This window comes from Sinohyriopsis cumingii, chromosome 14 (genome assembly GCF_028554795.1).
Source record: "Sinohyriopsis cumingii isolate HCF-2022 chromosome 14, ASM2855479v2, whole genome shotgun sequence".
In the NCBI taxonomy this organism is placed as follows: Eukaryota; Metazoa; Mollusca; class Bivalvia; order Unionida; family Unionidae; genus Sinohyriopsis; species Sinohyriopsis cumingii.
In genome coordinates this window covers 76,529,433-76,553,047 of record NC_142974.1, presented here as the reverse complement: position 1 = coordinate 76,553,047, position 23,615 = coordinate 76,529,433, and the positions used below count along the sequence as shown (strand labels likewise).

General features: G+C 33.2%; 1 protein-coding gene across 1 annotated transcript in view; it reads left to right on the top strand.

The window, feature by feature from the left end:
* LOC149784184 (exosome complex component MTR3-like) overlaps positions 1 to 23,615 on the top strand; it is a 42,239-nt gene that overhangs the window by 8,889 nt on the left and 9,735 nt on the right. Inside the window, exons 4-6 of the mRNA XM_089932256.1 lie at positions 12,117 to 12,291; positions 18,778 to 18,838; positions 21,463 to 21,548. Of these exons, the coding sequence (XP_089788382.1) occupies positions 12,117 to 12,291; positions 18,778 to 18,838; positions 21,463 to 21,548 (322 nt within the window). The remainder of the gene's footprint in view (positions 1 to 12,116; positions 12,292 to 18,777; positions 18,839 to 21,462; positions 21,549 to 23,615) is intronic.

Sequence of the window (23,615 nt, the reverse complement as noted above, 5' to 3'; positions counted from 1 at the left end):
GTTGTGACCTTGCATCTTATTTTTTGAACATGTTAGCACTCTATAGGTCATTCCTGATTTATTTAAACCAGGTATCTTGCATCATCAAGAGCTCAGACAGGTTTGTTTTGAGTTAGATCTTTGTTTATTAATGAGGTGATCTTGCATCTGATTGGCTGAGCTTGTCAGTGCTGATGGGTTTGATTGGCAGTGATAGCTATTCAGCTTTTGAGGATATCAGAGTATTTTTGTTTGAAGATTACCCTAGAATGAATATTTAGTAACTTTTGGCACATACTGAAAATGTAATAAAGAATGGCTTAAAAATGTTAGTAACTTTTGGCACATACAGAGAATGTAATAAAGAATGGTTTAAAAATGTTCAAGTTACATGCTTGCAGTATTAGTAGTTTGAACTAGAATGTCCAGAGGAGTCACCAATTTTTCAATGAAAATAATTTTATGTTTGATTATCTTGTGCATCAGAAAGGGTTGCATAGGGAACTTTACATTGGGGATCTAGCCTTTATTTAGTTTCAGTTATTTAACATTGACAAATTTTCTGTTATAAATCCTTTCATTTTCAAAAAAGTCTCTTCTCAGGCTAAAAAGACTTACTGTTAAGTCATGTATTTCTTTATCGTCTTGTGTCAAGAAATTTAAATTTAGATCAATTTATACAACATCGGAATTATTTTATGTTGGCAGACATATAAATTTCAAAGTAAAAACTATTCAGACAACAATGAATGCCCTTAGTTTTCAATCATGATTGAGAGCTAGCTCAAATATAGAGCTATGACCAGTTGAATTTGTACAATGTGATGTATAGCTAGGTGTCAAACATTCAACCGAAAATATTCAACCATCTTACTCTATGCATCTAATTATCTAATAGAACAAATGGCATCGCTTTTTAATCCATGCGTATCAACACTTATGAGAGTTTGACTGTCATACTGCAATAGGTTTATTGTTCACCACTTTTCATCCAAAGTGGAGGAGATAAACTGGACCAGTCAGCCATCGATTCTGTCCGTCCGTCTCACTATCAGTTCTGCATTATAACTTCCTTAATTTTTATATTTCATGCAACTTTGATTCACATCTTGCTATTGTTGAAATCTTAGCTATGTTAGATTATTTGCATTTTATGACATTGCTTAAATAAATGACTGATTGTCAGACACACTTACTTTCATTATGCTCTGTAGCTCCCTTAGTTACTGAATTTCAGTTAAATGTAACTTGTAGATGAGGGGGTTCAGTAATGGCGGCTATAGGTGGAAGCTAGTAAAGTGGACTCTGTAGATTTTGGCAGTTATAAGTGGTTATTTTTACAGTGAAATGGTTCATACTTGTTGGGATTATGTGTTTTTATTTGCATCATGTTGCAAAAGGTGTCAGAAAAAATGCTGATGTATCACTATGATACGCAAAACGGCCAATTTATTCTTTGCTGAGTATATTTGGTATAATCGAATATGATAAATATAAATATTTGTTTCCTCAGTGAAACACAAATTCTAATTATCTGTTATATTCATGTAAATATGTATTTGAGGCCGCTAATAATAAAAAACCTAAAGACATATTCACCAATTATAAGTGTGTGGAATGCTCTTTGCTCAGCATACTTGGAAAGGGCAACTGTTTTGTTAACTGAGAATCTATTCACATTCATCATATTGCCCTTCTTTGTCTTTTGTATCAGCGAGAAAATATAATGATGTATTTGTTTCCTCGTTGTCATTACAATACATACCACTATTCACTAACAGCTGGACAACGTCGTTAATGAGCTCTCTTGATTACGTCAGTCGGTGTAACAAAGAAACGCGAGCATTTGAAAATGAGTTCTTAAACCATTTGAGTTTATTTATCCAGTAAAAATAATATCTCAGTATATGAAGATGCGAAGACCACAGACCACTGGGCAATTAATGTTATTGTCACGATAAAGTAATGCAATAAAAACTATAAAAGCCCAGTTAGTTTTAATCATAAATGCGAAAGTCATTGCGAATGTGAATGGTATTAGTGGCCTTTGGCCAAGTTAACTTATTGTATGGTTTTAAATCTGTTGTCTGTTGTGTTTTATCCAGTTTGTTAATGTCAGACAGTTAAACTACAGAGTCTGTTTAGATGTAATGAAGATCTTATATCAGTTGGATTTTGAACAGCATCCATAGATATTAATGTTGTGACCTTGCATCTTATTTTTTGAACATGTTAGCACTCTATAGGTCATTCCTGATTTATTTAAACCAGGTATCTTGCATCATCAAGAGCTCAGACAGGTTTGTTTTGAGTTAGATCTTTGTTTATTAATGAGGTGATCTTGCATCTGATTGGCTGAGCTTGTCAGTGCTGATGGGTTTGATTGGCAGTGATAGCTATTCAGCTTTTGAGGATATCAGAGTATTTTTGTTTGAAGATTACCCTAGAATGAATATTTAGTAACTTTTGGCACATACTGAAAATGTAATAAAGAATGGCTTAAAAATGTTAGTAACTTTTGGCACATACAGAGAATGTAATAAAGAATGGTTTAAAAATGTTCAAGTTACATGCTTGCAGTATTAGTAGTTTGAACTAGAATGTCCAGAGGAGTCACCAATTTTTCAATGAAAATAATTTTATGTTTGATTATCTTGTGCATCAGAAAGGGTTGCATAGGGAACTTTACATTGGGGATCTAGCCTTTATTTAGTTTCAGTTATTTAACATTGACAAATTTTCTGTTATAAATCCTTTCATTTTCAAAAAAGTCTCTTCTCAGGCTAAAAAGACTTACTGTTAAGTCATGTATTTCTTTATCGTCTTGTGTCAAGAAATTTAAATTTAGATCAATTTATACAACATCGGAATTATTTTATGTTGGCAGACATATAAATTTCAAAGTAAAAACTATTCAGACAACAATGAATGCCCTTAGTTTTCAATCATGATTGAGAGCTAGCACAAATATAGAGCTATGACCAGTTGAATTTGTACAATGTGATGTATAGCTAGGTGTCAAACATTCAACCGAAAATATTCAACCATCTTACTCTATGCATCTAATTATCTAATAGAACAAATGGCATCGCTTTTTAATCCATGCGTATCAACACTTATGAGAGTTTGACTGTCATACTGCAATAGGTTTATTGTTCACCACTTTTCATCCAAAGTGGAGGAGATAAACTGGACCAGTCAGCCATCGATTCTGTCCGTCCGTCTCACTATCAGTTCTGCATTATAACTTCCTTAATTTTTATATTTCATGCAACTTTGATTCACATCTTGCTATTGTTGAAATCTTAGCTATGTTAGATTATTTGCATTTTATGACATTGCTTAAATAAATGACTGATTGTCAGACACACTTACTTTCATTATGCTCTGTAGCTCCCTTAGTTACTGAATTTCAGTTAAATGTAACTTGTAGATGAGGGGGTTCAGTAATGGCGGCTATAGGTGGAAGCTAGTAAAGTGGACTCTGTAGATTTTGGCAGTTATAAGTGGTTATTTTTACAGTGAAATGGTTCATACTTGTTGGGATTATGTGTGAATATTCAAGGAATGCAGGACATACAACATTATTGGTAGATCTTAATCAGTTTTAAAAAAAAATATGTTTTTCCATTCAAAATTCAAATATGATGGAATAGAGATGGAAGTTTAGTGGCGCAGTTTTGAGACATTCCCTACCTGATCTGTTTGACTCATTTACTTACTTCAGTGTAGTTTGCCTTCAACTGTAAGACTTGTTTGGCACATGGTGAGTAATAAATGTCAGTGTCACAACTGAGTAGTGAGAAAAAATTAGTCCAAACAAGATTATCTACAAGTATGAGTGGAAAGAAAGATCAAGGCAAGCAACAAATAAAAACCAGATTACAGAGTGGCACCCTAATGGAGACATCTGACACAAGTATGAGTGAATCAACCTTGAGTACAATTCAGCTGGACTTGGATGAAATAAAGCAAAGTCTCAGAGGGAGCATTTCAAAAGCAGATTTTACATCTGCTATTGCTGACTTGGTGAAAAAGGATGACCTAGCAGAAATTGTTACAACTATTGTGAGGAAACTGTTAGAGAATGTGAAGGAAGATCTGAGAAAGGAGATAGTAGCAGAAAGTGAGAGGGTAATAAAGGAGAGGACAGGAGAGTTGATGGACAGGGTGGATTCACTGGAATTTGAAAACCACCAACTGTTAGAAAAATTACAAGAAGCAAAGAAGGAAAATGATAAAATGAGGATTGATATGAAAGATTATGAGAGGAGATCAGAGCAAGCAAGTGCAGCTTCAAACCAGTTCGAACAATATTCAAGGAAGCTGAACATAAAAGTTTTAGGGCTGGAGGAGGAGGAAAATGAAAATCTCAGAGAAAGAATTCCGAAGTTGGTGAAGGAAGTCACAAAAATTAACTTAGATAACAGGGACATAGTGGCTGTGCATAGGATTCCAGGTCGACAGGGACAACCAAGGCCAGTGATTGTCAAATTCTGGAGTCTGGATTGTAAACTTCCAATTATCAAGAAGCGGAAGGATTTTCTGCAGTACAAAGGAATTAGACTGGTAGAGGATGTAACCAGGCTGAATACTGAACTTATAAATAAATTATCTAGGCATCAAGAAATTGACAGGGCATGGTACTTTAATGGATCTGTGTATGGTAAAACCAAATCAGGAAAAAGGATAAAATTTGACATCTATGATGAAATTGATGAGAAAATTAGATTATAAGTGTAATAAGCAATTCTGTGAACTTATGAAATTGACCGAATAGGTATGTGAACTTTCGTTTTTATACTCCTTTTTCTACTCTAGTTTGTTTTAATATTTTGTGTATAAGACACTTCTTTCCCTCACCAATTTTATCCATAATTTATATGTCTGATGATTCACTGGTCCACTGTTATATCTCTCCCTAATAAATTCTCTCACTAGTTTATAAATCATCTTTCACTCTTATACTCTCATATACACATTTACTAAGTTGTTTACTCACTTTTCTCAACATTACTCTTCCATGATAAATCTCTCAGTCTCACATTTTTTGCTCATACATTCAATTACCCACCACTTCCTTGTATGCGCTCTTTCACTCTTTCTTTTTCTTCCCTTTTACCCCTTTTTTTCATTCATTAAGTTGTAATTTATATCCTTTTTAATCTGTGCCGTTTGGTTTACAAAACTATCTCTAGCTCCAGAAAGGTCTGTCAGAGGTGCATAAGAGTTATCACAAATGGAGTTGTTTCACTTGTTGTCCATAGTATACTGTATCAATGTCAAATGCAGCCAAAGCTACAGCCTTTACTGTAACACCATGGATGATTTTATTATGGATGTTTGTATTCTGTGTGAGTGTGAGTGTGAAAGTCATGCATATGATAAACTCAAGGTGATAATTACTTCATACATTCCTGTACAAGAATATGTATGTGTAAATTTTCTGCTGTTTTCATGGATAATAACATAAAAATTATATCTATTAATGTTAGAGGCCTGCAAGGTTCAGTCTTAAAACGAAGGGATATTTTTCACTGGGTAAAACAAAAGAATGTATCTATAATATGCTTGCAAGAAACTCATAGTACAAAGAACGATGAAATATATTGGGCAGCTGAATGGGGATACAAATGTATATTTAGCCACTGCTCTAGTAAGAGTGCTGGGGTTGCAATATTTTTTAGAAATACTTTTGAATTTATAATTCATAGAGAAAGATGTGACAGTCAAGGGAGATTTATTATTTTAGATATTACAATTAATGGCAACAGAATAACCCTCGTGAATTTGTATGGTTATAATGATGATAATCCTAGCTTTTTTAGAAAGTTAAAGGAGGAGACTTTATGTTTTGAGAACTCATCAATTATAATGTGCGGAGACTGGAATACTGTTCAAGACTTAGATTTGGATACTTATAATATTTTACATGACAAACACCAACAGTCTAGGGCAGCGATTCAAGACCTGAAAAACGAATTGGAATTAATTGATCCCTGGCGAAATTCCAACCAAGACTTAAAGATGTATACCTGGAGGCAAAAATCTCCCTTGAAACAAAGTAGACTAGATTACTTTCTTGTATCAGATGACATTCATATGAATACAGCAGATGCATGTATCTTACCAGGGTACAAGACTGATCATTCAGCTATTGTTTTGAGTGTGGCGTTTTCAACGTTTCCAAGGGGAAAAGGATATTGGAAATTTAATAACCAACTGTTGAGGAACATTGAGTATACTGATTTGGTCAAAAAATGTATAACTGACACTGTAAATGAATATTATGTAGGGGGAAATAAAGATGACTCTCTCCATGTTTCTCTTTCCTGTAACGACCAAATGTTCTTTGAAATTTTGAAAATGAAAATAAGATCTGAAACTATAGGTTATTCTATTAGGAAATCAAAAGAGAAACGGGAAAAATTAAAGAAAATTGAGCAGGAAATAATAGAAATTCAGGGGGGACTGTCGAATAACATAAATGGGGAAATTCTGGAAAATTTAGAGAGAAAAAAAGCAGAATTAGAGGAATCTAGGAAAAAATACATAGAAGGTGTTATATTAAGATCTAAAGCTAGATGGCATGAATTTGGGGAAAAAAGCACAAAATACTTTTTAAATCTTGAAAAAAGAAACTATGTTAATAAGACAATAAAGGAAATTATTTTAGATGATGGGACAAATATATCTGAGCAAATAGATATTTTAGAAGCACAAAAACAGTTTTATATGGAATTGTTCAAAAGTAGAACTGCTCAGCTTGATGATGAGGCTATTCATGAAACTCGAAATAGATTTTTTAATCACAATATTAAACTTAGTCGAGAGGAAAGAGAATCATGCGAGGGTCTGCTTACAATTAATGAATTTGGTATGTCTCTAAAACGGATGGAAAATGGAAAAAGTCCTGGCTCGGATGGATTCACTGTAGAGTTCTATAAATTCTTTTGGAAGTCTCTGGGGGGATTTATATGTAGATCAATAAATTACGGATATACTGTAGGAAAACTTTCAGATTTTCAGACTCAAGGAGTCATCACCTGTCTACCAAAGGAGGAAAAAGACAGAAGATATTTTAAAAACTGGAGACCTATATCACTTTTAAATACTGATTATAAGATTGCTTCGGGAGCAATTGCAGCTAGGATTAAAAAGGTTCTTCCATCAATAATCAGCGATACTCAGAAAGGATATATGAAGGGTAGATTCATTGGAGAAAACACCAGACTATTATATGATATCATGGACCAACTTGAGAATGAAAACAGATATGGTTTATTATTGTTAATAGATTTCGAAAAAGCCTTTGACTCAATTAACTGGATCTTTGTAGAAGAAGCTCTACAATCTTTTAATTTTGGTGATTCCGTTTGTAAGTGGTTTAAACTGTTTTGTAATGACTCTAATAGTTGTGTTATAAATAATGGACATATGTCATCTTTTTTCAGACTTGAAAGAGGATGTCGTCAAGGAGATCCCCTTGCACCTTATTTGTTTATCATTGGAGTTGAGATTTTAGCTATAACTTTAGAGCAAAACGTGGATGTACGGGGAGTAATCTTTGACGCCAGTGAATATAAATTGGGTCAGTATGCCGATGACGCTTTTATTCTTCTTGATGGATCTAGTTTTTCTCTTGAAGCAACTATGAATATCTTGCAAGGTTTTTCTCTATTATCGGGACTTAAATGTAACATAACATAAACAAAAGCTATTTGGATTGGAAACAGAAAATTTTCTAATGAAAGAATATGTCCCGAAATGGGCCTAATTTGGTCCTCTTCTAACTTTACACTCCTTGGCATAGAATTTTCTCCAGATTTACAACAGATGGTGGAAATCAATTATATGAAGAAACTAACAAAGGCAAAACGAATACTGGCAAGCTGGAGTCAAAGACATCTATCAATAGTTGGTAAAGTAATTGTTGTAAAGACTCTTGTTCTGCCCATATTCATACATCTTTTTTCAGCACTTCCTAACCCATCAGCAAAAGTTGAAGCAGAACTAAATCGCATGTTATTTAAATTTGTATGGGGCGGAAAAGTAGAGAGAATAAAACGTGATATACTAGTTTCCCCAGAAAACGAGGGAGGACTAAATATGATACACATATTTTCATTCATTAGGTATATTAAGATAAGATGGGTTAAAAGATTGCTGGAAAAGGAAAATGGAACGTGGCAGAACTTAGTCAATACAACTATACTCAGAAATAAAAAGGATATTTGGAATTTAGGGAGAAGGAAATTAGAAGAATTTTGTAAGTTCATTAAAAACAGTTTTTGGAGAGATGTAATTTTGGCAGTATCTAAATGGAAAGAAGAACCGCAAAATCCTAACGAGTATCTATCCATGAGTATTTTAAATTTTGTCCCCCCTAAAATGATCTATCAATACAAATCCTGGACAGAAGCTGGTTTTGAAATTCTGAACGATCTAGTAGATGTTCACGGTAATTTAATACCTTTTGAGATAATAAAACAAAAAACTGGAAGCGATGATTTCTTGAAATACTTCTCCTTAATATCCAGAATTCCTAAAGCATGGAAAGATGCCATAAAAAACCACCTAGTACATAATAATTTTGATAAGCAGGAGGATAAAATAACGAACTTGCGAAAACAAGATTCACTCAAGTTTATTTACAAAGATCTTTTACAGGAAGCTAAAAGGCAACACACTGCGAAGCAAGAAACTTGGATGCAAGTATTAAATAAAAATATAAGTAGTGAGGAGTGGTCTGATATATATAGCCGGGCAAAATGCTGTACCAAGGATACCAAGTTGATCTCTTTTAACTTTAAATTAATCCATAGAATAATCGCTACTAATGATTTTCTTAAAAGAATTAACATATTTGATGACAACAAATGTACTTTCTGTAAGAGTGAAACTGAAAGTATTGAGCATCTCTTTTATGACTGCAGTATTACTTCACAGTTTTGGTACCGTTTTAATGAAGTTTTTGCACCTTTTTGCCCAAATATTGTACATCTGTCCAAAAAAGAAACATTTTTAGGAAGTGAACAACTGGACAGTTTGGGTAATTTTCTGCTTATTTTGGCAAAATATTATATTTATACTTGCAGATTCAATATGAAAAATCCTTCTATTTTTGCTTTTAAGCAAATAGTTGCAATGCATAAGAACATTGAAAATTACACTGCCAAGGTAAATAAAAAAGAGGACCAATTTCTTCAAAAATGGACCTCAACAATGAACATTTAACTTGTCTCTGACTTGAGGGTAAACAGGAACAAAATACTGTAATATCACAAAAGCCATGTCACCTAGATTTTGGCCATATGCATGTGTATATGCGAGTGTGTGTGTATGTGTTTTTCTTTTTTACTTTCTCTGTAGATTATATTTATTATCCCTAGATTATCTGATAACCAGAAATGTTTGATTGTAAGGTGATCCTGGGATGGTTCCCCGACCCAGTGGTCAACCTATTACGGGGTTAATAAAAAAAAAAAAAAAAAAAAAAATAAATGTAACTTGTAGTTTGGTATCAGACCCTGTTGGATGTCAGTTATTAGCATTGTTGCCATTATTCAGTGTATTTGTGGCCTGACTGTCAGACTTTCTTTTCTGCACAATAACTCCATTAATTATTATACAATTTAAACCGGAGGCGTCATGCAGGTTGATATTAATAAGATGACGTTACTTTAATATTTTCCCATCCTCTCCGTAATGCAAACATCCCATTACAGGACACTCCACTCAGCTTAAATCTAGCACCACCTCTGACATGCCAGCCCTTATGATTTTGGCATAAGTCTTATGAAAATGACCCTTAAAATACAGACTTATGGAGTAAAAACAAAGACTATGGAAATAAGACTTTCATTGTAAATCCAGATAATTGGATTGTCTGTTTGATTTGTGTCTGGGTTTCATATTCGATTTAGTGGAATTAATCAGGGAACCAGACAAACTTTACACTAGCAACTCAGATGTTTCAAACTGCACACATTTTTCATGCAAAGCATCTTGATGATCAAACTGTTGATTATAGAAGTTTTAAAAAAAAATGGCATCCATCAGGTGATATGTTCAAGATGATGTATAATAACCTGCTTAAAAAGTGTTAATAATCGGTACAGAAGAATAACAAGGAAAACACAGATTTTTTGAAAGAAAAGCAAGTAAGTAGGAAGGGAATGGGTTATGTTTATTGGACATGACATGCCGATTTGAGTACATATCATGGTGGGAGATAATGGTTGCCGTCGTCATGTGCAGTTGGAATTGTTTTTAAAAATTGCATCAAAATGAGAGATGGCAACAAGCCATTGAACTGCAGAGAGTTTGGAACTGAAGTATGTGCAACTATACTAGAGGTAACTAGTGTTTACTTATACTTTACAAACTTTTCAGTTGAACATAATGTTTATCATCACTGCATCAGTTTCAAATACCAAATATTTTACATCATGTTTTCCGACTTTTCAACAGCGGTACATATTTTGTTACACCTTATTGAAAACTGGTCAAACTTTTGGGGAAAGAAAATCAACTTCATTACAGAGATGGTCTTGTTAGGGCAGGTGTACTACCTAGTAGTCCCAAGGGGAGGAAATGAGCAAGAGTTGTTTCCCTTTGTCCATGTAATATGGACGGTAAAGATGAATATTTTGTCATTTGGAGGGCTATATTTGGGAGATAGTGGGGCTTATATTCCTAAAGTAAATGTGAATGGGTAATTATTCTTGGAGAAACATAATTTACAAACAATTTGCAATCTTGACACAGCTTTCAATTTGATACAGATTGTACCAATCTGCCATGCAGGTTAATATTGATGAGACATTGGATGGGTATGATTGCAAGAATGCTATATCATTGTGTAACAGAATTACATCCCCTGATTATGAGGCCCATCGACTGTTATGTCTGTGCAAGAAGATCATCTTTTGGTATCATTATCATTGCCCTAATGATCGCCCTAATCATCACCCTTATTCTTCTTCTCAAAATAACTTACTTGGTTTGATTTCAGTTTTGTCATTAATAGTTCCTAATAATTGGACTCATACACTTTTGTTTCCATGCATTAATTCCTTTCATTATTATTGAATTTAAAGATAAAGTTTGTATGTATGTCTTTGTTGGTATGACCTGAGCAGAATTTAATTATTAGCCTTCTTAGTAGAATATTTTATGCTGAGTTTTGGATCATATATTTTGGTTTCTCTCTTAAATCATGATTTTATTTCAAGCAAATTTTACATGGAATTTTATATTGAAACTACACTGTATTTGACTCTTAGTGTTATTCAACTTCATTTAGTGTCTTTTATAAATACCTTAACTCATTTTGCTATTGTCGCCCAGTCATCTACAAAACTACAGCCTCTTATAGCCATCAAAAAGCTGGTAGATATAACTTTCTGGAATTTGCTTGTTTTTGACAGATTTTAATTAGACTTGATGTATAGAGTTAAGTCATAAAGATTTTGGATGAATTTCCTGCATATTAAATTACTGGGGCCCCGAGTGGCCAAGTGGTCTAAAGCGCTCTCCGTTACGGATCACTGCCATCTCACCTCTGTCTGTGTGGGTTCAAGTCAAGGATTCAGCCAATGTATGTGAGAAAGCTTGCCAGTAGCTTCTCGTGGGTCGGTGGTTCTTTCTGAGGTTTTCCCGGGTTCTTCCTCCACCATTAATACTGGCCGCCATGCATAGCCTATCATGTGCTGAAAATGGCGTTAAGCCCCATGACAACAACATTAAATTATTACTGAGCTGAGCTTGCATCTGATTTGCAGAAATTATCTCTCCTGTATATGTATTTTTTTGTAAATTATCAATTAATTATAATTAAAGTTTAAATTATATAAATCTTGAATGAGTTTGATCATGTGATATTTACACATTTATTACATGAACAATATCAGACTCAATACTGCCTCATGTTTTGATAAATAACAATCTAATAACTGTGCCTTGATACATGAAACTTTTATAAATGTTTTTAATAGCACAATGTCCTGTTTCCTGCAAGCAAGACATAGTATCTGATATTCAGATCATTTGATATTGAAATTTCTAGATCATACATTTCATATCTGATGAAAACTTGTGTAAGTTGTTCAAAGAAGGAAAGTATTTCTTTGCAGATATGGCCCCAGAGAAGTAGTAAGGAAAGAGGATTTCAGCATGAAAGGATTGCTTACATGTGAGTTCAGATTTGCAACATTTTCCTGCCGTGAACGTCGCCAACACCAGCAAGACATAGAGGAGAAGGACTACTCAGTTCAGCTTCTGGAGGCTTTAGAGCCAGCTGTCTGTCTGGTATGGTCAAAATAGTTTAGCCTATATAATCTCCAACTTCTAACTTATTTCTGGAGTATTTGGAGCCAGCTGTTGTCTGCTGTGGTCAGAATAGCTTACCATGTCCAATACCCAACTTCGGGGCCCTGAGTGGCCGAGTGGTCTAAAGCACTCTCCGTTATGGATCACTGCCATCTTACCTCTGTCTGCATGGGTTTGAATCTAGGATTCAACCAATGTGGTTATATGAGAAAGCTTGCCAGTAGCTTCTTGTGGGTCGGCGGTTCTTCCCGGGGTTTTCCAGGGTTCTTCCTCCACCATTAATACTGGCCACCATACATAGACTATCGTGTGCTGAAAAATGGCGTTAAACCCCACAACAACAACAACCAATACCCAACTTCAGGCTTATTTCTGGAGGCTTTAAAACCAGCTGTGTGTCTGGGCTAGTCAAAATATCATTTACAGTTCCCAACTTGAACCTTATTTCTGGGTGGTTTCGAACCAGCTGTGTGTCTGGGCTAGTCAAAATAACCTTTACAGTCCCCAACTTGAAGCTTATTTCTTTTTTCTATCAGAATTACCGATTTTATTGATTAGTTGCTTACTTCATTCTTTGATTGATTGACTGCTCGATCCTTTGAATTAAACTTATAATTGATCTTTATTTAATTTCCTTATAATATATTTTTAGTACTAAAGAAAGAAGAAAAAGATAGTATGTCCTAGGATCAAAATCCAGCAAGACATGTTTTATGCCTCTAGATTTCAAAATAATGTCAAATCCACCATGCTCAAAGAACTCCTATAGTCCTATCTATTCCAATAAAGAGACAGTGGTAACAATAAATTAAAACAGAATGCTCTTATGAATTTAGGAAAATAAAAGATGATTCAGTCATGTGTTTGGAACTTCACCATAAGAATATCATTGTGATTTTCATTCATGTTATTGGCATTAACTTTGAATCCACATTTTTTGCAAAATCAATTTGGTAAGATTAACTTAATTTGATAACATTTAAATAAACTAGTAGCATGATTAATACACCTCATCTGCTAAAATATTTCTTCAACTTTGAACAAACATTTCTTTATAATTGTCCGTGAGATAGTGAATGCCAACTTACAAACCTGAATGATAGGTTGCATATGGTACTTTCAAAGGAATAAATTAAATAAGGGCCAATTTCTGCCCCCGTTTTTATGGGGGGTGGGAAATCTTGTGAATATCACAACTCTGTGTCTCATTGTATTATTCAATGAACAAATCACTCTATTCTGCATTAAATATGCATATAAATTTCCTTTTTATACCTAAACACGACCTTTCAACATGGTCTGGTATGGGAAATTTAAGAGAAAATGTTACATTTGAGCAACTTGAAACTAGAATTAGAATCTAAACTCAAACAAGGTATTTACACTGATTGATTAATTTTATGAAACTTTTTGGGTTCTCATATTTACTTATGTGAGCATGTTTGCGCTAATTGCTAAAAACTAAAAAAATTCTTGAATTTTGCTGTCTATGTATCATTGTCGTTGTTTTCCCTGTTGCACTGTAGCTGCCTACGTATCGCTACGCGTCAGCATTTAGACCCACATTTCTAGAGTGCGTTATATTATTTCTTTCATTATTATATTTAAAAATTTCCAGGAATAATAACTATTCAGATATTTTACAAACAATGTTATCCATTCATTTCCCTCTTTCTTCATTCTTTCTAAATTGCCTTGAGAACACTACTTTTCAAAGAGGTGCTGAAGGGGCATTTGGAACTGTATGTAAACAAAGACTACATGGAGTAAACATTAAATGGAATTGTAATTTTACAATGCCAATTTTTTTTACAAAAGTATGCAGTAAATAGTAGAATAAGTACATATATATATTATTTATTTTATACATAAATAGCAAGGAAACTAGAGGAGAGTGGGCAAATATCAGAAAATGATTGTGGTGGAACCATTGTTGTGAAGCAATTATTATTCCATAGTTATATAGTATAATCTTTTTATGCATGCTTGTTTATGCTAAAATGTTTAAGACTTATTGTTTTATCACATTTTCCTAATCACTCCTCCAAATCAAGAAAAACTAGTTTTGGACTGACATAAAGTTTTACTTGCCTACTAAATCAATGATTTTTCCAGCAATTACTGAAATTAGAAATTACACCTTTGGTTTCCAAACAGTGGGAAACATGTTCCACGGTCAGGATGGAAGCTAATGTAACTGAATTGATTTATGGTTTGTTAATTGAAAAGGACAATGGTATTATTCCCACCCACTAACCAGCAAAAATCAAAACAAACAAAACAAGTTTGAAGAATCTGTTTATCTAAATACTGCATATTTACTGCAGTGGCATATTTTCTTTATTTCATTAAAAGATAACCTCATAACATCATACACTTACTGATAATAACAACAGAAATCATAAATATAATAACATTTACAGATGAAAATCTTTTATTCAAATGACTTCCTGCTTGAATATAAGTACCAGTACCAGTACTACTACTACTACTAAAAATACTACTACAGCTATTACTAATAATAATAATAACAGCATTAATAGTAGTAATACTAAAACAATGTCCATCTACCTATTTTTTTTTCAAGTGGAAACAAACATGGGGGAGGGGGTATATAATATATTCAGACCAAAACAATTCTGAAATTAAAAAATATTTGGGACGTAACATGGCATAATGGATGACAAGAATTTATGATATAAAACAAGAATTATGATAATTAATGCATAATAAGCTGAGTTTTTTCTTTTTTGATACTGTTCATAAAATCAGTTTCTGTCTCCATCCCTACAAGAACTGATTATATGGAATTTGCATGTTCTTTGTATCATTATAGACTAATATGACTACCAAAGTTAATACTTGCAAATGTATGAAAAGCACCCAACAAATGAAACTTTAAGTCAAATAGTACTTCACTAATGAATCCCTGCGATCTATCACTGAAACAAAAGGGTTTGAAAACTTTTCAAGAACAGATATTAGATCATTTTTACAAAATGTGCGTGAGCTAATTAAAACAAAGTCATATCTTAACTTTGATGTTCCTTCTTCCTTATCCGTTAATGACTATTTCCAACTTCTTTGGCTTGAAAATGAATCAATTCCTGTAACCAAATAAGGTTTAAATCCTGGTTCAAGAGAACAACTTGCTGAATCTGCACAAATTGTACTTCAAGATGGATGCATCAACTTGGAAGCTGAATGAATTCCCCAGGATGTCAGTTGATTACCTGCGTGACATCACTATGGGCATTTGTCAAGTCAAACAGGCTCCAAATTGTATAAATAAGCATTTCAGGAGGGACACTATGAGGTTATGGGATGCATGGATTTTCCAAGTCTATTACACGTAAAAATCCAGTCTTGCCACTCCAGAAATAAAATCCATTTGCTGTGGATCCAATACAAGCCGAGATATTCCATGGATTCCATCAAAGGATGGTATTTTACCTGCAAGGTTGGTGCTCAGGTTTTTGGTTGTTGTGCCCATGTTTCCTATGGTTTCTTGGCTGCAAAAGATGGGTAAATGATAAGTTGGCACAGAAAGCATCACTAACTAGTCATCTTAAGGAAGCATCATCTATTGTGAATATGACAACGTGGAATCAAATAAGTTGTTTTTCTCCACTGTGATCACATCTTTCATCAATTGTCATCTGGCTCCTTTAATGTTTATATGATAAATGATAATTTTGTATAATTTGAATTGTCATCTATATATTAATGTTTCCATTATTATGACATCTTATTTGTGTGATATTGAGGAAGAGAGAATGATAATACATAACAATTGCCAGATTAATGCCTTCCAGGGCCCTCATCGCTGAAAATAGTATAGTACCCCACCCCATTACTAAATGTGAAATTAAATAAAAACAACAAATATCAGAAGCTAAAAAAGGCTGGAATATACCAGTGCTGCCACCATTCCAAATGAAAATACTCGTACTTGCAGATTGAAATGGTTATATAATTCATACAATTTTATCATCAGCAAACAATTAGAATTTTTCTTTTTCTCCTGTTGGGCTGGAGCACTAAACATGTGCTTAGCATGCTTAATGGGTACTCTGGCAATGTACATACCACATTCAAATGAATACAGAAAGGTATATTTTTAAGACATACTCATTGAAAATTTTACTTTTTATGTCCAAGATGGCCTGAATAGTTTATTTTTAATGCTTTTTTATTCTCTCTGATGACTCTGCAGTCATTGCAAGTTCTGTCTGGTCACCTCCCAGCGAATCTAAGAGGGGTCCAAGGTTAAATACACATATTGCTCATCTCAACTGTACAGATGGCAGGCGTGTATCACCCTGTGTCATATTGTGGCTGGATGAGTGGGAACGTTACAATCATCATGATTGGCTATTAGTTTTGGTTAACTGCTACCACTGGGTAATATGTTTAGTGAGTGCATTTCTTTTATCAGATGCTTTGAAGTCTCTTGTTTGCATAGGTTTTCATTTTAACACTTCTCTGAACCTCCAGTGATATAGAAAGTTTTATTGAGAGATATTCGCACATTTTTGCGTAGGAATACGGACAAGCATGTCGCCATACATGTATAGTATACAGTACTTAAAATATTTTTGCACAAAATTTGCCTTCGAAACCTGTCAAATTATAATAGTCAATGTAATAATTTGACTAGCTTTACTTTAATGGTATATATGAACTCATATTCAAATAATGTTAATTTATTTGTTTTAATTTTTCTACACATTTTTGAAATTCTTCATTGCCCCCATTGAGAGCCCCAGTTTTGAATCACTACAAAGAATTGAATATAGGTCTACATGTGCATGAGAGAGAGAGAGAGTATAGTCATATATAGTTACTTTAAACAATGAAATGGTAGAAAAATGCTTACTTGACCCATTTTTCGTCCAACTTTATCTGCAAACTTGTTCTAAAAATATTCCTTGAAAGTTGCATTCATCCTATAAATCCCAGAATCTTGCACGCTGTAATCTTGATTGTCGCAGACTCTGAGTGCTGGTAAATAGCATTTGCAAAAGGAATAATAAAATGGTTCTGTTTCCATTTGTTTATTATAAGTATTTATTTTTATAAACGTGTACATCCTCTCATTTCACGGACAGCTGTATGCAGTATTCTCGCATTGGTTTAAAAATAGAAGCAAAAGGTCAAGAGAGTACAATGCCTATAGTCTCTTTCTTTCCTGTATTATCCAATGCCAGTACTTCTAAAACATATTTCACATTTTTCAGAAGTTCATTTAAAGTGCTAAACCAGTAGTCTTTTCTTTCTTATTAATGTCCATATTATATCTTTACGGATGATTATATAGTTTATAAATAGATTATAGTTTGACTATATGCTACCTCAGGTGGTGTGGAAGACAATTTTTTTTTCTTCTAAAGATAGAAACACAGTACTGTAGTGTGTGTATTATATAGCCATGAAAATATAAGGATAAAAGTACATGAATATATAAAAAAACATTTGTCATTTCCAGTGAAGGTAACAGACCCATGTATTCAGTCAAGAAGTGAATGTACAGTCCCCTGTTAGTGCCTCTTTTACAGTCAGATTCAGTAATATTAAACATCATTCAATAATATTAAATAAGATTTTATTGAGGAACAGTTTTTGTATTTTATGATTAAGTACCTTTTTGTCAACGTATTTTAGAAACAGTTGTCAGTTGACATATAAGTGCGATATTCTATTTTTGTCTACGTAGGACCATTTTGGAATAGTTTTAGAAACTAAACTTGATATATATACAGCTTTATAACCCCTAAAATAATAACAATGCATATTACAAATTTGAAACTGAGTGAATAGCTGATGGTAAAGCAGTATCCATGAGAAGTAAATGGAAAAGATGACTACTTTTCATGTCTGTTTTGATAGTGTTTTGACACCCTGTAACCATGGCAATGGACACGTGAACACAAAACTGATGTCAGAAATATATGTTAACCACATCGTGTACAGTATACATCATATAAGGACATTTTGAGAAGGGGCAGAAAATGGCCCTTATTCAGTATTGTCCTTTGGTGAAATATCCTTTGTTTTGTACTGATATCACATGACTTGCCAAAGGAAAAAGCCCAAACTATGGAGCAAGTATTTTGTTTTGTTTCCCTTGCTTAATATAACAAGGCAGTCATAATGGTAAGCTAATATTCTGTGTGCAGGTTGAGGGTTGATTGTCTCCCTTGACAGTTTGAGGACTGATTGTCTCCCATGACATGGCAGATGTGACAAAATTGCTTCCTTCTAATCTCTTTTTGCTTGTTAGATGGGTAGCAAAAATTGTCACATGCAGATTGATATTGTTTTATATAATATGTTTGTATTTAATTATCATCAATTATTTGTATGATTGGTAATGCACAACTTGCATTTTATTTTACAGGATAAATTAATTATCATCAGCTATTTTTATGATTGGTAATGGCCAACTTGCATTTTATTTTACAGGATAAATTTCCAAAGGCTCAAGTGAATATTTATGTGACTGTTCTCCAAAACGATGGCAGTGGTAAGTAATTCTTATTTCTCCAGAATATTGTGTGAAATTTTAAAATAATTCATAAAATGCATGGTGGTATTTATGCATCCTGTTTAAAATTGTAAAATATTATGCTAGGCCATGAATTACTGGATTTTCCAAGTAAAGTAGTTATGATAATTCATTGGAGTGAATTATGATGAATAATTTCACTGCTGCATCAATAACAAGTTAACTGTGCAGTTCACTTTTTTATGCTTACTTGACAGAGTGGTAAATATTGCATGATTACTTGACAGAGTGGTAAATATGGCATGCTTACTTGACAGTGGTAAATATTGCATGATTACTTGACAGAGTGGTAAATATGGCTGCCTCCTGCTAAAGATGACTCAAAATTCAAATCCAGCAAGGAACAAATTTGCTTTTTTCTTATGTATTATTTCACTTTGAATTGGGAAGGTGAATTATATAACTGTTTATAATTCTGTGTGAATAATAACAAAACACAGCAGAAGGTAAACCATGAACATCAGTCTGTTTTACAGTACATCTTGCTGGTCTATACAGTTGAGCATAAAATAAAACAGAAATGTGCTTGCTGTGAGTGAATAACAGATATATTTCATTTTGTGGATGAAAAGCTTAAGTATTTTCACCCAATCAATGAAATATATCCATTATTCTCTTATTTCAATATCCTATATATCCATAAAATACATGGTGATACAAGATGTATTTTAATGCACGATAACAACAGGTAATATAGGATTAATAGGTTATATGTTTCAAATTGCTTATAGATACATTTATTCATGCATTTCTTTTTTGGGGCAATATAATGAAGATATATTATTTAAGGCTAATTTTTTGAAACAATGCAAAGCAGGTCACAAAATTTCTTTGCAAAACATAGTGCTTTACTTAACTTTGTCTTTCAGTTCAATTTGATGCCTTATTGAATTTTTTAAGAATTGTTTATATTTATCTCAGATTAAGTTTTAACTTACCTGACCAAAAGGCCAAGTTGACTTATGTTACAGCCCAGTGCATCTCTTTTAGTGTGCTTCATGTGTCTTGCACGCATCAATTCCTATTTTAAACTACTTCTAAAAAAATCCTTCAAACAATTTCAAGGATGCTTACAGATTTAATAATCAGACTGTAGTTAACTGCACTGCCAGGAAAGGTACCCTGCATACTAGCTTAGAGTTGAAGCATTTTGATCAGTAAATTACATTAGGATTTAAGTCTTTTTCCCGTATAAATTGATAACATAAATTGTTAGTTATTATTCATTTTTTTTTACTGTTCATCGACTTAAATTCTGAAAAATGAAGAAGTTACAATGATAAGATTTAGTAGCCCATAGGCTACCTAAATTTAACATTTGTACCTACCTGAATTTAACATTTATACCTACCTGAATTTAACATTTGTACCTGAATTTATCATTTGTCAACCCATATTCAGCATTTAACATTTATTAGACCATATACAGCATTTAACATTTATTAGACCATGTCCAGCATTTAACATTTATTAGACCATGTCCTGAATTTATCATTTGTTAACCCATGTCCAGCATTTAACATTTATTAGACCATATACAGCATTTAACATTTATTAGACCATATACAGCATTTAACATTTATTAGACCATATTCAGTATTTAACATTTATTAGACCATATACAGCATTTGACATTTATTAGACCATATACAGCATTTGACATTTATTAGACTATGTCCTGCATTTGACTTTAATTAGACCATAAACATCATTTAACATTTATTAGACCATATACAGCATTTAACATTTATTAGACCATGTCCAGCATTTAACATTTATTAGGCCATATACAGCATTTAACATTTATTAGGCCATGTCCAGCATTTGACATTAATCAGACCATAAACAGCATTTAACATTTATTAGACCATATACAGCATTTAACATTTATTAGACCATATACAGCATTTAACATTTATTAGACCATATACAGCATTTGACTTTTGTTAGACCAGGCAGTCTGGACTCAAAATCACAGGTCTTTATCACAGAGTTTGTTAGATCATCAACATTCATAAACATGATAATGTTCTCTTTGGATCCTAAATGAAACATGCATGCACGGAGTATAAGTGTTGGTTGATCTTTGTACAGCTTCATTTATTATTTTTGTGAGTATACACTTAATATTTTTAGGAAAAATGTTCATTACATAGCGAAAACTGCCAATTTCAAAGCAGACATCTCCATATAAAAAATACAGGATTCCAAAGGAAAAAAAATTTTGGAAACGTTATCTTTATGTACACATTTTGCACCTCAGTAAAGGACACAGGCTGTCAGAAGGCCGATTTGTATTACCTATTATTAATGCCCCTTTTTATAGATAGGTTTCAGTAGGAATGATGCTAAGTTCTCTTTACAGAAAATTACCTTAAATTGTTTTGATTTTTATGGATTGATTATGTATGCAAAGTTTGGGATGGAAACATTGCAGAGCATATGGTAATGCTTTGTGATTAATACTGTTTTTTAAATGAATGCTTCGGATAAACCAAAATTGTTGGTCACAGTCAGACTTAATGTATTTGTCAGACTGAGTAATTTTTGTTGTCTGGCTTAAAATTGAATTTTTCATTCAGCCCTTGCTGCTGCCATTACTTGTGCCTCGGTTGCCTTGGCTGATTCTGGTATTGAGATGTACGATCTGGTAGCTGGCTGTGCAGTGGTAAGTTTATTTCTAACCTTTTCAGTTACACCATGCCCTTGATAACTCACGAAACTGCTTATGACACAGGGTCAGGTATGGATCCCATTTTTTTAAACCCAAAAATGGATCGCTGTTTGTTGAACTTGAATAAAATCGTGATAAAACTGGTAACTATAACACTGATGTATTTGCTCGTTTTATGGTCAAAAATGGTAGATAGTACCTGGAAATTTGAATCAACATTATGACATTATCAACTTTTAATAAGTCATTTAATTTTTTACATTTTCTTCCAAACAACATTCTTAATACGCTGTAATTCAAGATATTCAAGGAAATTTTGATCAGTGAAAATATGACTTGTGCCTAGTGTAGGCAGTACATTAATATTTGAATGCTAATTCAATAATATTTATTAAGTGAAATTTGTGTTTTAGTTCTATCTTTTGGTTCCACTTGAGTGTAATCATCATATGCAATGTGTATTTAAACGTAAAATGTGTCCATCTAGCATAACAGCTATGTCTGTGAGCGTTTCTGAGAGCCTAATTAAGTACTGACCATTTTTTGATAACTGACTTGCGGAAGTATTTGTTGTATTGTTGTACTGAATTAAAAGCTGGTCTCCTTTGTATTATCATATTAATTACAACGTTTGAATCAAATAAAGGAGGTTGAATAACAGAAAAGTTAAAAGGCATGTAAATCCTACATAATTAAAATCTAGCAATCTCGGTCATATGTCGGGTTGATCAGTCAAACAGTGTAATAAATGTTATTGTATATGTAGCATAATTAAACACTACCTAAAAATAACCAATTCATTCATAAAGATATAAAGGTTTCTGGTTTCACAGATATGGACCATTGTGGGCAAGCGAGTTTTAGGGAATTCCTGAACTGGCATTTAGTGATATCATCAAGGATGATAAGAAGTTTTGCTTTTACTTCCAATGAAATCATGACATCAATACTGTACTGATTGAACAATACAAAATTGAATTTTGACGTAGACATTTGTCTTGTGAAGTAAATGTCATTAGCTTTTTTTAAAAAGGGAATCTTGTTTTGTGATGTATCAACAGCTGGTCTAGTTCCCTGCTATATTGACACCCTACTTGGCACTATACTATTAAATACCCATCCGGGAACCAGCAAAACAAAAAGCAGTGATGTAATACACAGGTGTTTTTGCATTATTGTGAGGGTTATTGATCTTTCACATGCTGGACATTTTGAAAATAAATGTAAACACAAACAACTTCATTAGAAAATGTGCATTATTAGTAATTGTTATCAACGTGATTGTAAGACATGGATTCAGTCTTTAAACAGCACAATTCCCTACACACACATGGGTTTTCTCAATGCCTAGCAGATTTTTTTGAGGTCCCTCGGTAACTTGCGTCCGCGCTTATATTATGGTCTATGTTTGTGGACCCAATTGTGCATGAGTTATTGAGAGAGATAGAGAGATGTATTAGCTTAAATTTTATAAAATACAATGACTCATAGAAAAACATTGGTTGGGAAACCTAATACCTGACCCAAAGCGATATTAGATATTTATTGTCTGGAACTATTGAAGCCATTATACTCATTTGGAGGCTTCAGATATTTCCCACACACTCCTTTCCCTTCTTGAGACACATAGAGAGTATCCATGCCTCCATCAACCACAATCATGCAGAATTCTTATCATAAGAGGACTTCAAAGGTATAAATTCCAAAACAAAGTCAATTTAAATTTGAAGATAAGTTTTTAATATCACCTAACAGTTTTTAAAGAAATTCATACCCCCAGTGGAGCCCCCAATTTCTGTTATGAGTCTCGGTCTGTTTCTTTATTTCTGCTGTATATCACAGAGAAAACTTATGCAAGCTTGAGGACTGGGGTTTTAACTGTGACATGTCTTATGATATCTATTTGCTTTGCCATCATGAGTTATCTCATCTTATACAGCTAGGTCTGATGAAATCTAAATTATGACACAATATGCAATGTTCACAAACTGTTGCTGGTTTCTGCTTACACCACACTCGTACAGTGTCTGGCATATTACACTGTTATTCTCTAATATCATA